Consider the following 15,620-nt stretch of genomic DNA (forward strand, 5'->3'; position numbering starts at 1 on the left):
GTGTCAAAGGCGGCGCTGAGGTCGAGGAGGATGAGAATGTTGAGGTTGCCAGCGTCAGAGGAGAGGAGAAGGTCGTTGGTGATTTTGAGGAGAGCAGTTTCAGTACTGTGGTAGGAGCGGAATCCGGATTGGAATGTTTCATACAGGTTATTGGCAGAGAGGTGATGTTTGAGTTGAGTGGCTACAGCGCGTTCCAAAACCTTTGACAGAAAGGGTAGGTTGGAGATGGGTCTGAAGTTATTTAGGGTGTCAGGGTTTAGTCCAGGTTTTTTCAGAATGGGGGTAACAGCAGCAATTTTGAGGGATGGTGGGACGATGCCTGTAGACAGGGAGGAGTTTATTGTTGCAATGATAAGTGGAGAGAGAGCAGGAAGGGAGGCCTTGACAAAGCTGGAGGGGATGGGGTCAAGAGTGCAGGTGGCAGTTTTCATTCCGATGAGGAGTTCAGAGAGGTCAGTAGGGGAGACTGGGGAGAATTGAGACAGGGGATGGCAGGATAAGGGGGGGCAGGTGGTTTGAGCAGGTGCGGCGGTGGTCAAGCTGTTGTGGATGTTTTCAATTTTGCGTTGGAAGAATGAAAGGAAGGAGATGCAGTTGTCTATTGTGAATGACTGGGTGGTGGTGTTCAGGGGGCTGAGGAGTTTGTTTATTGTAGAGAAGAGTGCTTTTGGGTTTCCGGAGCCAGAGTGGATAATTTGAGAGTAGTAGGCGGAGCGGGCGCGGGAGAGGGCATCTTTATAGTGTTGTATGTGGTCCTTGTAGGCCTGGGAGTGAACTGTGAGACCTGTTTTATTGCGGAGTCTTTCAAGTTGGCGAGCACGAGTTTTCATCAGGCGGAGTTCAGGGGTAAACCAGGGAGCAGAATGGGTGAAAGAAACTGTTTTGGTTTTTATAGGCGCAAGTTGGTCAAGGCAGGAGGAGAGAGTGTGGTTGTAGTAGTCAGTGAGGTCAGAAGGGGTGTGGAGGTCAACGAAGGGAGAAGTGGACATTTTTTCAGAGAGGGTCGATGAGAATGAGGTAGGTGAAAGAGCGTTTAGCTTATGGAAGTTGATAGTGCGATAATGCCTTGGTGCTGGGGTGGGGATGTTGATGGTCAGAGTGATGGCTAGGTGGTCAGAGAGAGTGAGGTCGGAGCCAGAGAGATGGTGCAAAATTAGTCCAGTAGAGCAGACAAGGTCCAAAATGTGACCACGGTTATGGGTAGGAAAGTTGACATGTTGAGTGAGGTTAAAGCAGGTGAGTAAATCAGTGAAGTCAGTGGTTAGCATGGAGTCAGTGGAGTCCATGTGGATATTGAAATCACCAAGGAGGAGGATTGAGGGGGAGAGGGAACATAGCTGGGTCAGAAAGTAGGAGAAGTCAGATAGGAATGATGGGTGTGGTTTGGGAGGGTGGTAGACAACAGCCATGACTGACTGTGTGTGACCAGAGAGTTTAAAAGCCAGGTGTTCAAATGATGGAGCAGATGAGATGGAGATGAGGTTGGTCTTGATGTCTTGTCGGTGAATAACGGCAATTCCACCACCTCGGCCCTCCGATCGTGGTTTATTGATCTCTGAATGTAGACTATGCCCATTCATCTGAATGTAGTAGATGAACTCTGAATCTCAATCGCCCATAGACTGCAAAGTCATTTGCGAGAAGCCATAATATGGATAAACTATGCGATGATGTAATCTTAATACTGTACCTTGGCTAAGCACACTGAAAAATCATCACAAGCTATCAAGTTTGGTCTCAAAACTTTAGCAAGTGATCCCACTAATCAAGGGAGGCGCCAAGCGCCCCTCCCTTTAAATGAAACGGTTTCTCTGTATGCAACTCTAACACAGGGACTGAAAATTCGTTTATCGGCTTCTACTGGACGAAATCGGCTGCAAATTGCAAAAGTAAATGCTTTGTACGTCGACGTCGTCTGTTCCTAACTTCAGCAGCAACCGTTTCTGTATATTTCAGTTTTATTAAGAAAAGCCTCGAATTCACGTTTGTGTCTGTCAGTCCGTCCATCCGCCGAAAATGTGTTGGCACTCATATCTCAAAGGCATTGAAACTAGCTCAAACGTGGAATATACATCAGCCAATACGCCTAATTAATGGCTTTCGAAACAGATTCCACCTACCTTAGTTTTTGCTTGACTTATAGGGGTGAACCCCCCCCCCCCCCCCAAAAAAAACCTCAAAAATTAGGGGCGGGTACTCCATACAGACCACGGGAAATAGGTTGTTTTTAATTTGTGTAATTTAATTGATGTAATGTGATGTCTCCATGTACTTTTTCCTCTGTTTTATGATGGCCACTTTTAGTGGCCATAGAAAATGAAAGACATTCTTGGGAAAAATGTCAGGGGCATAGAAAAGGCCCCTTTATATAGCATGTGCTATGTGACAAAGTATATAAACGCAAGGACATTCCATAGCTTGTAGAAAATGCCAAACAATGGAAAAGAAGAGACATTCCATAGCTTGCAGATGCCAGACGACAGAAAATAAAGGACATTCAAAAAATCTCGTGTGCATGCTGTACTACCCCTGTGTTCTTAGGAGGAACCAAGTAATGCTCTAGAAAAGTTAATATATAGGGGTGCCCTACATATATTAGTTAAAACCCATCAGTATTTAAAGTGTTTTGTGTACCTTGAAAACAAAAACACATAAGATAATGTGCATGGTTGTGATTAATTTGTTTAAAAAATTTAATAAAGTTTGTATGTACTATGTATGTACCAACCAATTGCAGACATGTTGGGTGTCATGTATTATTCAGGCCAAGCGTTGGACAGGCGCGATGTGTGTACACATGATAAGCAACAAATTATATTCTTAATTATCATATTATTCTTATTATTCATTAATCATTATTATTAACTATATTATTAATTAATTATTATAGGCACATTATGATTGCAAATTTCTTCATGCAGCTGTATGAATCAAGTGATTGCATTGAAACCAAGCAACTGCAACTGGATTGAAAACACATTTACTTTGTCATGTACCTGTGTGAATCAAATTGGTGGTGCCCCTTTATATGAACTTTTCTTCCTATGAACGTGGTTCCTCCTAAGAACACAAGGGTAGTACAGCATGCACACGAGATTTTTTGAATGTCCTTTATTTTCTATCTGGCATTTTACACAAGCTATGAAATGTCCCTTCTCTTCTGTAGTTTGCCACATGGCACATACCATATAAAAGGACCTTTTCTATGCCCCTCACATTTTTCCCCAGATAGATTCAATCTTCAGATGCATGCAGCTGCCAAAGCAGTTTTTTTAAAGCTATTTGGCACAATCCTGGATAGGTCACCACTTCGACGCTTCAAATGGCTCATTCATTCTAATAAGCTGGTACTCATTTTGCCAACCTCGGCAGGATGACAAGCTGATTCAACCCACCAAGTGTTAATTCAACAGCTGACATGGGCTTGAACTCAGGACCTTGCGGTCTGAAGCCAGCCACCTTAACCATTAAGCCAACGCCAGGCTAGGTTACATATAAATAATGAAAATAAGTACTGTTAATTCAATTGAAAAGTTTGATGAAGCGTTTGCTTTGATAATTATTTGTCATTGTGATTACATGACTGTTCGGATGAATATTCATCAGAAATGCACACTTGACATAACATTGAACAGGCAATTGAATAACTCTTCAAATTATGCACAACATCAACGAACAGTATATTCAAACTGAGATAGAAGCCTGCGAAGCAGCTATACCCCCGAAAAGTGGCCAGACGGAAGCCTCTCCTCAGTGAAAGACACATGAAAGCCCGCTTGGAGTTTGCAAAAAAAGCACCTAAAGGACTCTCAGACTGTGAGAAACAAGATTCTGTGGTCTGATGAAACCAAGATTGAACTGTTTGGCTTCCGTCTGGCCACTCTGCCATGAAGCCCAGATCGATGGAGTGTTGCAGTGATGGTTGTCCTTCTGGAAGTTTCTCCATTCTCCACACAGGATCTCTGGAGCTCAGCCAGAGTGACCATCGGGTTCTTGGTCACCTCTCTTACCAAGGCCCTTCTCACCCGATTGCTTAGTTTGGCCGGGTGGCCAGCTCCAGGAAGAGTCCAGGTTGTTCCAAACTTCTTCCATTTAAGAATTATGGAGGCCACTGTGCTCTTGGGAACCTTCAATGCAGCAGAATTTTTTTGTACTCTTCCCCAGATCTGTGCCTCGACACAATCCTGTCTCTGAGCTCTGCAGGCAGTTCCTTCGACCTCATGGCTTTGTTTTTGCTCTGATATGCATTGTCAGCTGTGAGACCTGATATAGACAGGTGTGTGCCTTTCCAAATCATGTCCAATCAATTGAATTTACCACAGGTGGACTCCAATCAAGGTGTAGAAACATCTCAAAGATGATCAAGAGAAATGGGAGGCACCTGAGCTAAATTTAAAGTGTCATAGCAAAGGGTATGAATACTTATGTGAATGTGATATTTCCGTTTTTACTTTTTAATAAATTTGCAAAACTTTCTAAAATCCTGTTTTCTCTTTGTCATTATGGGGTATTGAGTGTAGATTGATGAGGGAAAAAATGAATTTAAACGATTTCAGCATGAGGTTGCAACATAACAAAATGTGAAAAAAGTGAAGGGGTCTGAATACTTTCTGAATGCGCTGTAGGTGCAAAAAGGAACAGATGAGATTGCTAATTAAGGTGTGAGTACTCATCGATTTTTCCCGAAATAATGCATAAATCAAGAAAATGACCAAATATCAAGAACTCTAAATTGAAATCAAAAGATCCTGGAGGCTGAAGTGCACCGAAATTGCACCAGTGATAATTGGAGCAATGGGAATTATAAAGACGAACCCTACAGAGATCTTAAGAACCATCACGGGGAATATTACTAGAATTGAACTACAGTTGGAAGCTGTCTGGCCAGGGTTCAGTGACGATCCTGGAAAGAGCCCTTGGAAAAAAAATCTTTGACAACAACAAAACTTTACAGCTTGGTCCATGAATCGTGATCCCTTACTGAAACGGAAACCCACATACGGAGATAACCAATGAATGACACACACACTTCTCCTTTTGCAAATAGAAGATGATCAATGTATGCTTACCAACCTGGAAAACCAGGAGTAGCTGATGTTTGGAGCAGTTACCCATCATCAGGGCAAATGACGTTTGACTTGCCCTTGTGCATCTTTTCCTTGGATGTACGTATCTTTTTTTAAATTGTGCAGTGGAATGAAATCAAGGCGATGTGCAGCGTTGAAGAGTGAGATCACCATGCTACAACTCCATAGAATAGAAAACAACAAACGGACAAAAATGGTAAGGAGGACCAGCTGAGCACTCAGAAGAATGTTACCAAAATCAGCCACCCTGAAAGAAATAAACAGTGAGTTTGGCAGCAGAATAAACACGTATCTATTTTTTTAAATGTTCTAAATCAGGTAACTTGCCCAAAGCACTTGTCGTCCTCTTTCCTTAGTACTTACCATCTCCTCCCCTTCCCTCCTCCCCATTGAGAGGTTACATTAAAAACCCAGTGCACTGGGACGAGCCATTCAGAGCTCCTTTAGACAAAACCTTTTGATTTAGTTGTGCCCGACAACTATTTTCACTTCTAAGAACATCTGCATTCTGCGTTAGTCCATTTGTATGACGAAAACGTCTTTCACTTCATTGAAGGATTTAATCTAATTAAAATGAAAATTCTAAACAATGATAAAAGAGCCATCTGTATTTTCAATTCTTGTGTTTATGTTAATGTGTTTTCTTTTATCACAATTTGCAGCATCATGGACCCCAAAGAATTCTGCATTAGAGGTAAGCAGATGGTGGACTACATCGTCGACTACAGAGAGTCTCTTGACAAGCACCGCAAGGTATTCCCTGAGGTGAAGCCCGGATACCTGCGTCCACTTCTCCCGGACGCTGCACCCGAGGAGGCAGAAAGCTTTGAGGATGTGATGTCAGATATGGAAAGAGTCATCATGCCAGGGGTACGTGACCACACACTTGACATTTAAAATCTGTATAATCAGTAATTATATGCGATGTGCATGGAGCGAGCACATGTACTTATTGCTTCTTGTGTGTGTTGTTTGGTCCTCAGACGACCCACTGGACCAGCCCACATTTCCACGCATATTTCCCTTCTGCGTTCTCCTACCCTTCCTTGCTTGCAGAAATGATAATTACAGCGATAAACAGCATCGGATTCTCGTGGGTATGTTATCAATGCACCTGGAAGGTGTGGAAAGTGTTGTAGATGTTAAATGAGGATGAAGAAATAGTCTTACTGATGAAGGTTAGTGTTGGTCTGCATCTGTGGATATGTAGAACAGTGGATGCAACCAACATAACGATGAAATATGTATGTATGCTAACCGGTGTGGGGAAGCAAGGAGAAGATAACGTTTCGGGTGTTAACCCTTCATCGGAGCAAAGTGGTTGGAAGTTTGGTCCACATCATTTCTGGTTATCTAAACATTGGGGAACCTTAGCTCATGGCATCCTCGACCCATCGATTTCCAATCTGTGGACAAGGTCTTCAACAAGCATAGCATCCTCCACACCTCAATTTCTCTGATATGCGAATTGAGATTGATCCAACAAGACTTGGGTCACAAACATTTCAGAAATATCCTTTCAAAACACTTCATTACATTAGAAGTCAAGGCTACTGGACGGTCATTATTCAACTCATCGCTGATTTTTTAACCTTTGGTACTGGAATGATAATTAATTAATGATTTCCAATTTTGGGGAATAACACCATTGTCTATGATTGATTGATGGATACATGTGAACATTGGAGCAGGTTGTTGACTACCTACACAGTTTCAGAACCTTATTATAAATATTCCTGCAGAACGCACAAGATCTGCCAGCAACCCTCTTCTGATGAAACTGCCAAAATCAAGACTCTCTGCTCACCTTCACTCTTTTCCTCCTCTTTTCTCCCACCTCTGGAACAAACTCCCACACTCTCTTAAATCCCACTCCTCCCGCCTGGTCTTTAAAACAGCTGTTCACCACCATCTCTTATCTTCCACCATCCAAAACCTTGATCTTTTCTACCCCCGTTAATACACCCCAAATCCGCCTCTTTCAATCCCCAACTTATTTCCTGAAATTCCTAGAAGTGTTCATTTGCTGTACTAGTACATCCGCACACTACGGGAGGGGCAGGAAAGGTCATTCCTCTTTGGGGTATATAGATTACAGTCGATCTATGGTCTGGTTTCAAGAACATGGGGTGTGTGTTAATTTACCAAGTTTCTTTTGGAGAGATCACCAAGTGGTTTCAGCATTCGAGCAAGCACTCCATTCAAAACCGTTAAGGAACGCTTGGCTTGGCAAGTGCTTGGCAAGCGCTAGCTAGCAGCTTGGCAAATGAGCACACCCCAGGCTTCCTCCCTTTCAGTTTCGTGTAAAACAGCATGAGCTAGTTTCAAAAGGCCGCCACGAAAAACGCCACGGTAGCGGCAGGAAGGATCATGTTATTTACCCAACTCCTGTGGGGTATATAGAGTACCGTAGATCTTCGCTCAGTTCTGTAAGTAAAACTTACCTCACAGATGTCGGAATTCCTCCAAATTACTTTATGTAGTGTTATAAACAGCATTAGCGACTGTTTAAAAAGCTAATCAAACGTGTTTATGGTTTATAATATTTTTTTTACCTCTCCTAGAGGTGTGTACCCTGGGTTAGAATAGGTACACCGTATCCCTGCGTGTCGTAAGAGGCGACTAAGAGGGTTGGCGTCGGGAAGGGCATCCGGCCATAAAAACATTGCCTCAAAAAGAGAACCATGACAATTACAACTACATATGGGCAGGGTACAGCCCGAAGTGGAGATCGGTTTCTGAGGTTTGGGACATGGAATGTAGGGACAATGACAGGGAGATCAGGAGAAACGTGGAAGTATTGATCAGAAGAAGAGTGGACATATGTTGTGTGCAAGAGACGAGATGGAAGGGAAGTGGTGTGAGAATGGTGAAGGGCAGGCAGGGACAGAAATACAAGTTTGCGTGGCAAGGGTGTCCAGAGGGCGTGAATGGTGTTGGTGTCCTGTTTTCTGAGGAGTTTGTAGACAGTGTGGTGAGTGTGACTAGAGTGAGTGATAGGTTGATGATAGTGAAAATGATGATTGGAAAGCTCTTGGTGAACGTCATCTCGGGATATGCTCCGCAGGTTGGTCGGAGCGATGAAGAGAAGGACAAGTTCTGGTGTGCGATAGAGAAGCTGATGGAAAACGTGAAAGATGAGGACGTTGTTGTGGTAGGAGGAGACCTAAATGGACATGTGGGAAGGAGTATGGACGGTTTCGAGGGAGTTCATGGGGGTTACGGATATGGTGTGAGAAATGGAGAGGGTGAAAGGATTTTGGAGTTTGCTGATGGAGCTGATTTGTTGATTTGTAATACTCAGTTCCAGAAAGAGGATAATAAGCTTGTTACATACACGTCCAGTGGGTCGACGACAACCGTTGACTACCTGATGGTGCGTAGGCGAGATAGGGGGCACCTCCGGGACACAAAGGTGATCCCGCGGTAGGAGGCTGTTTCACAGCACCACTTGGTTGTCTGCGACATAAGGGTGAAAGGTGCGAGGAGACCTCGGCGGGTGAAGTACCAACCGAGAATGAAGGTGTGGAGGTTGAAAGAGGTGACAGTAAGGGAGGCATTAAAAGAGAGGCTGAGTAGGGTAGAGGATGTTGTGGTTGAGCTTGAACGTGGTTGGATGTCAATGAAAGATAGTCTGTTGGGAGCCGTGGGTGAGGTATGTGGATGGACAAAAGGACCACCGAGGCACTCGGAAACATGGTGGTGGGATGAGGAAGTTGGAAAGAGGATTGACGAGAAGAGGGAGAAGTTCAAGGAGTAGCAGAAGGCGAAGGGTACGGGAGCAGAAAAAGCAGAGCATGAAAGTTATAAGGCAGCCAAGAAGGCTGCAAAGAAAGAGGTAGCAAAGGCGCAGGAGGCATGTAGGAAAATGTTCGGAGAAAGCTTGGATTCGGAAGAGGGTCAGAGAGCGGTATTCAAGATTGCAAAGCAGATAGCGAAAGAGAGGTGTGATGTGATGGGGGTGAGTTGCTTGAAGGATGAAGTGGGACAAATCGTTGTGGACCGAGATGGAATTAAAGGAAGATGGAAAAGATATATGGAAATGCTGTTGAATACAGAGAATGAATGGGATGGCAACATGGAGAGTAACCCAGTTTTAGGACCGGCAGAGAAGATAACTGAGAAGGAAGTTGAGGAAGCGATAAAAGCAATACAACAACAACAACAACAACAACATGCATTTCAAAGGCCATTTTCCCTGCTAGAGCGGGGGTTAGCCTTGCGGTCCCCATGACAATCTTCTCCATTTTGCCCTATTTTCTGCATCTCTTCTTGTTAACCCCCTTGCCCGCATTTCTTCTTCCACCATCTTTAGCCAAGTCTTTCTCGGTCTTCCCCATCTTCTACTTCCTTCTACATTCATTTCCATCACTCTTCTCAACCAGTCACTTTCATCCTTCCTCAACACATGACCAAACCATCTCAACCTGTTCCTCTTCACAGCATCAATCACAGGCTCTATTCCCATCATCTTTCGCAATTCATCATTTGTCTTCCTCTCTCTCTCAACGATACTCCGCACATCCGTCGAACCATTCGCATTTCCACCCTTTCCAACCTTCGTTGCTGCTCTACGTTCATTACCCATGTCTCGCTCCCATAAATCATAACACTTCTCACACATGCAGCATACACCTTTCCCTTCAGCTTCAACGACACTCCCCTCATCATCAGTACGCCACTCAATTCCCGAAACTTCTTCCATGCACATCTCACTCGAGCAACCGTTGCCGAGTCTGATCCACCTTCTCCATTCAGCATGTCTCCGAGGTAGCAAAATGTTTTCACACCTTCCAGCTTCACGCCGTCTCCAAGATCCAACTCAACATTTCCTCCATCTGCAGCTCCCTCTGTGCACACCTTACATTTGAATGTAGCTGCCACACTGGTTAATGACCCTCTCAGACCACTACATTTTTGATGAACCCACTCAGCGCACATTGTACACTGAATGGAGTTCACTCCGACACCCTTCCTACACACAGCACAGGGCCACTTCCCAGTTCTTTCCACCTCACCACATGCTTTACCACTTGCCATCACCTTCGTCTTTCCAATATTCACCTTCAGACCTTTTGTCTCCATACATTCCTTCCACGTGTTCATATTTTCCTTCAGTCCATCCATACTTTCCGCAATCAACACCAGATCATCTGCATACAACAACTCCCACGGTAAACCCTCCTTTACGTTCTGAGCCAGCACCTCCATCACAGCTACAAATAGTAGTGGACTTAGTACCGACCCCTGATGCACTCTCACCTTCACCTCAAACTCACCACTGTTCCCGTCCTTCGTCCTTACAGCTGTGCGCGCTCTTTTGTACATTGCCATCACAACTCTGATCAACCATTCCTCCACTCCTAACTTCCTCAATGCCCATGTCAATACTTTGCGTGGAACCCGATCGAATGCTTTCTCCAGATCAACAAACCCAAGAAACAACTTCTTCCTCTTCTCCATGTACTTCTCCTGCAACTGCCTCACAATGAAAAGCGCGTCTGTCGTTCCTCTTCCTGGCATGAATCCAAACTGCATTTCGTCGATCTTCACTTTCTTCCTTATCCTCGTCTCCAACACCCTTTCCAATACCTTCATTCCATGCTCCAATAACTTTATCGCTCGGTACGAGCCACACTCCAGAGGGTCACCTTTCCCCTTGTATAGAGGGACGAGGGTACTCAGTTTCCAATCCACTGGAATGCGGCCTTCTTTCACCACCAGATTACAGATCTCTGTCATTCTCTTCACACCCCAACTTCCTGCTGCCTTCAACATATCTCCCACAACTCCCGTCGGCCCTCCCGCTTTTCTACCCTTCATTGCTTTTATCGCTTCCTCAACTTCCTTCTCAGTTATCTTCTCTGTCGGTCCTAAAACTGGGTTACTCTCTATGTTGCCATCCCATTCATTCTCTGTAAAAGTATGTGAGTATGAAGTAATGAAGATAAAAGATATGTTGTAAAGATAGATAGATAAAAGATAAAAAAGATAAAAGCAATGAAGGGTAGAAAAGTGGGAGGGCCGACGGGAGTTGTGGGAGATATGTTGAAGGCAGCAGGAAGTTGGGGTGTGAAGAGAATGACAGAGATCTGTAATCTGGTGGTGAAAGAAGGCCGCATTCCAGCGGATTGGGAACTGAGTACCCTCGTCCCTCTATGCAAGGGGAAAGGTGACCCTCTGGAGTGTGGCTCGTACCGAGCGATAAAGTTATTGGAGCATGGAATGAAGGTATTGGAAAGGGTGTTGGAGACGAGGATAAGGAAGAAAGTGAAGATCGACGAAATGCAGTTTGAATTCATGCCAGGGAGAGGAACGACAGACACGCTTTTCATTGTGAGGCAGTTGCAGGAGAAGTACATGGAGAAGAGGAAGAAGTTGTTTCTTGGGTTTGTTGATCTGGAGAAAGCATTCGATCGGGTTCCACGCAAAGTATTGACATGGGCATTGAGGAAGTTAGGAGTGGAGGAATGGTTGATCAGAGTAGTGATGGCAATGTACAAAAGAGCGCGCACAGCTGTAAGGACGAAGGACGGGAACAGTGGTGAGTTTGAGGTGAAGGTGAGAGTGCATCAGGGGTCGGTACTAAGTCCACTACTATTTGTAGCTGTGATGGAGGTGCTGGCTCAGAACGTAAAGGAGGGTTTACCGTGGGAGTTGTTGTATGCAGATGATCTGGTGTTGATTGTGGAAAGTATGGATGGACTGAAGGAAAAGATGAACACGTGGAAGGAATGTATGGAAACAAAATAAAATCCAAATAATTTGGAAAATCCAAATCCTGGTGGCGTCTGGTCAAATCTGTTTCTGGTGTTTGTTCCCCCTCCATCCCCTCCCTCACCTCAAACGGCTTAACGGCTGACTCCGCACGTGAAAAAGCTGAATGCCTCAACTCTGTGTTTGCCTCTAAATCTTGTGTCCCAAACCCATCCCTCTCTGTACCCACCGTACCCAGTCGTACCCAGCTGCTCCTGGACTCTGTGTCCTTTCCTCCTGACAAGGTGGAAAAGTTTCTGGCAACCCTCGACTCTGATTCTGCAACTGGTCCTGACGGCATCAGCCCACGGGTCCTAAAATCATGTTCTTCTGCACTTTCACTCCCTCTTTCTGTTCTCTTCACCCTCTCTTTTGCTCAAGGTCATCTGCCATCTGCTTGGAAATCAGCCAACATCACCGCTTTGCACAAAAAAGGTGCAAAAACAGATCCCAGCAACTACAGACCAATCAGCCTTCTCCCAATTATCAGCAAAGTCATGGAATCCATCATTGCTTCAGATATTAAATCTTTCCTCTTCTCCAATGGCTTGATCTCTGATCATCAATTTGGTTTCAGACCTGGTCACTCTACTCTGGACATGCTGCTTCTGCTTTCTCAACAATGGATGGAGGTCCTCAACACCAAACAGGAAATTAGAGCTGTCTCCCTTGACATTTCACGTGCCTTCGATACGGTCTGGCACCCTGCTCTGCTCTCCAAACTCTCCTCCTTTGGTATCCATGGAAATCTCCACGCATGGCTGGCGGACTTCCTCTCTGGTCGTAGTCAACGTGTGGCCCTGAATGGGTTTCTCTCATCTCCTCTTCCTGTTCAGGGTGGAGTTCCCCAAGGTAGTGTTCTGGGCCCTGTGCTTTTTCTGGTCTTCATCAATGATCTCTCTGACTCTCTTGAAAATCCTCTCTATCTCTTTGCTGACGACTCTACTCTCTGTCGCTCCATTCCTCATCCCTCAGATCGGCAGTCTGCAGCCTCCTCACTCTCTGCAGACCTGGACAAAATCACAGACTGGTCAAACAAGTGGAACATGTCTTTCAATCCTGACAAATCTCATACTCTTACAATGTCTCTCCGAAAGGACCGACTGGACAACCCTCCCATCTACTTTCTCAACAATCCTCTCCAAGAAGTTCTGTCGCTCAAGCTTTTGGGTCTCACTATCTGCCATGATCTTTCTTGGGAAAACCACATTTCCAAGCTGGCCTCCAAAGCCAGTCGCCCACTGGGCATCCTCCGTCGTGCGAAGTCCTTCCTTGGCACACCTGAGCTCCTCACCACATACAAGGCTTTCATCCGCAGCTCAATGGAATACTGTTCCCCCCTCTGGGCTGGTGCTCCTGCCTCACACCTTGCTCGGCTTCACGCTGTTGAGGCCAAAGCTTTCAGAATCATTGGAATCTCCTGCGATGTAGTCAACGCCGAGGGCCTTTCACTCACTCACCGCAGGCAGGTTGGTGGTCTTTCTGTCTTCTACCGACTCCTCTCCGGCCTTGCTCCCCCAGCTCTCTCTGTGCTCTGTCCCCCCAATATTCCTTCAGGTCGCACAAGATCTGCCTGCAACCCTCTTCTGGTTAAACTGCCAAAGTCTAGGCTCTCTGCTCACCTTCACTCTTTCATTCCCCTTTTCTCCCGCCTCTGGAACAAACTCCCCCACTCCCTTCAATCCCACTCCTCCCTCCAGGTCTTTAAAACAGCTGTTCACCACCATCTCTTATCTTCCCCCATCGAAAACCTTGATCTTTTCTACCCCCGGTAATTCACCCCAGAGTCCTTGCAGTGTTCATATGTTTTAATCCTCTCCCACCTCCCCCCAAGTCCTCCCGATGTCCCTGCTCTCAAATGTTGTGTTTGTGTCCTTCCCCCTCTCTTTTGTGTCCTTCCCCCTCTCTCCCCATCTTGTCTACCGCTCCCCTTGTTTTTTGTGTTTTGTGTGTCGGTTTGTCTTTTTGTGTGATTAATGTTAGCTCTTTCACGAGCCTCGATCTTGTATACAAAAAAAAAAAAAAAAAAAAAAAAAAAGGTCTGAAGGTGAATATTGGAAAGACGAAGGTGATGGCAAGTGGTAAAGCATGTGGTGAGGTGGAAAGAACTGGGAAGTGGCCCTGTGCTGTGTGTAGGAAGGGTGTCGGAGTGAACTCCATTCAGTGTACAATGTGCGCTGAGTGGGTTCATCAAAAATGTAGTGGTCTGAGAGGGTCATTAACCAGTGTGGCAGCTACATTCAAATGTAAGGGGTGCACAGAGGGAGCTGCAGATGGAGGAAATGTTGAGTTGGATCTTGGAGACGGCGTGAAGCTGGAAGGTGTGAAAACATTTTGCTACCTCGGAGACATGCTGAATGGAGAAGGTGGATCAGACTCGGCAACGGTTGCTCGAGTGAGATGTGCATGGAAGAAGTTTCGGGAATTGAGTGGCGTGCTGATGATGAGGGGAGTGTCGTTGAAGCTGAAGGGAAAGGTGTATGCTGCATGTGTGAGAAGTGTTATGATTTATGGGAGCGAGACATGGGTAATGAACGTAGAGCAGCAACGAAGGCTGGAAAGAGTGGAAATGCGAATGGTTCGGTGGATGTGCGGAGTATCGTTGAGAGAGAGGAAGACAAATGATGAATTGCGAAAGATGATGGGAATAGAGCCTGTGATTGACGCTGTGAAGAGGAAGGAACAGGTTGAGATGGTTTGGTCATGTGTTGAGGAAGGATGAAAGTGACTGGTTGAGAAGTGATGGAAATGAATGTCGAGGGAAGTAGAGGACGGGGAAGACCGAGAAAGACTTGGCTAAAGATGGTGGAAGAAGAAATGTGGGCAAGGGGGTTAACAAGGAGAGATGCAGAAAATAGGGCAAAATGGAGAAGATTGTCATGGGGACCGCAAGGCTAACCCCCGCTCTAGCAGGGAAAATGGTCTTAAAATGCATGTTGTTGTTGGTAGAGGTCGTTGGGCCGTTGCTCCCATGAAAACGCCATGATAAGCTATTTACAAACGTTGACTCGACGTTTGTTCAAGGAGGAAAACCCCTTGGGGAGGTGGGATATTAATGGTATTAATATTGTTTTGTAATAACATTAATATTATGCTATTATCGTTGGTTTTGTTTTTCGAAGCGGCCTTGGAAAAACGCCACGATAAAGCTAATTTAACATGGATATACACCCCAACACGCAAACCCATTGACGGTAATGGCTGGAAAAACCTGCTCGGGGGAGAAACCCCCCTTGGGGATGTGGACAAATGAATGCGCTGCAACCTTCATTGTGTAACCATTAGTCATCCTGTCAAGTTTGTTTGAGATTGGATAAGTAACGATGGAATGTATCGTGGACAAAAAAAATCATCAGACAGACAGACAGACAGACAAACAGACAGATAGACAGACACCAAATTGCGTATTTTAGTATGATACCGTGTACCCCTATTTATCATCCCTTGGTATGATACTGTGTTGATCAAATGTTGGGAACATATGTCCAATCTGCACTGATTAAATTCTCCCAAGATAATTTTGATTGGATCAGGTGATAAAGATCGTGCACCCTGGAAGCATGCGTTCACTAACTGTTGATGCAATGGCCTGTGGTGGAATGTAGACAACCATTACAAAGATCTGGTTTAGTTCCCTCGGTAAATAAAAATGTCAAAGCCCAACAACAAGCAGTTCGTAATCTTGGGTACATGTGTTGACCTTCACTGACCAATTATTACACCTACATGAATTGATGTATATACACCCATAGGTGTAGTGATGGTGGGGCAGACGGG

The 15,620-nt window shown here is 45.1% G+C and overlaps 1 protein-coding gene across 2 annotated transcripts in view; it reads left to right on the forward strand.

Moving 5' to 3' along the window:
• Positions 1-5,508: 5,508 nt before the first annotated feature.
• The window catches only part of LOC137432830 (aromatic-L-amino-acid decarboxylase-like), a 171,863-nt gene continuing 161,751 nt past the window's right edge, over positions 5,509-15,620 (forward strand). The window contains exons 1-3 of one of the 2 annotated variants that reach the window (XM_068125071.2): positions 5,509-5,599; positions 5,750-5,957; positions 6,071-6,184. In XM_068125071.2, coding sequence (XP_067981172.2) covers positions 5,754-5,957; positions 6,071-6,184 — 318 coding nt within the window. In that variant the 5' untranslated portion in view covers positions 5,509-5,599; positions 5,750-5,753. Of the gene's footprint in view, positions 5,612-5,749; positions 5,958-6,070; positions 6,185-15,620 lie in introns of both variants that reach the window. The other variant, XM_068125072.2, reaches the window with a different exon arrangement.

Source organism: Myxine glutinosa, chromosome 8, assembly GCF_964187855.1.
Source record: "Myxine glutinosa chromosome 8, kmMyxGlut1.1, whole genome shotgun sequence".
Taxonomy (NCBI): domain Eukaryota; kingdom Metazoa; phylum Chordata; class Myxini; order Myxiniformes; family Myxinidae; genus Myxine; species Myxine glutinosa.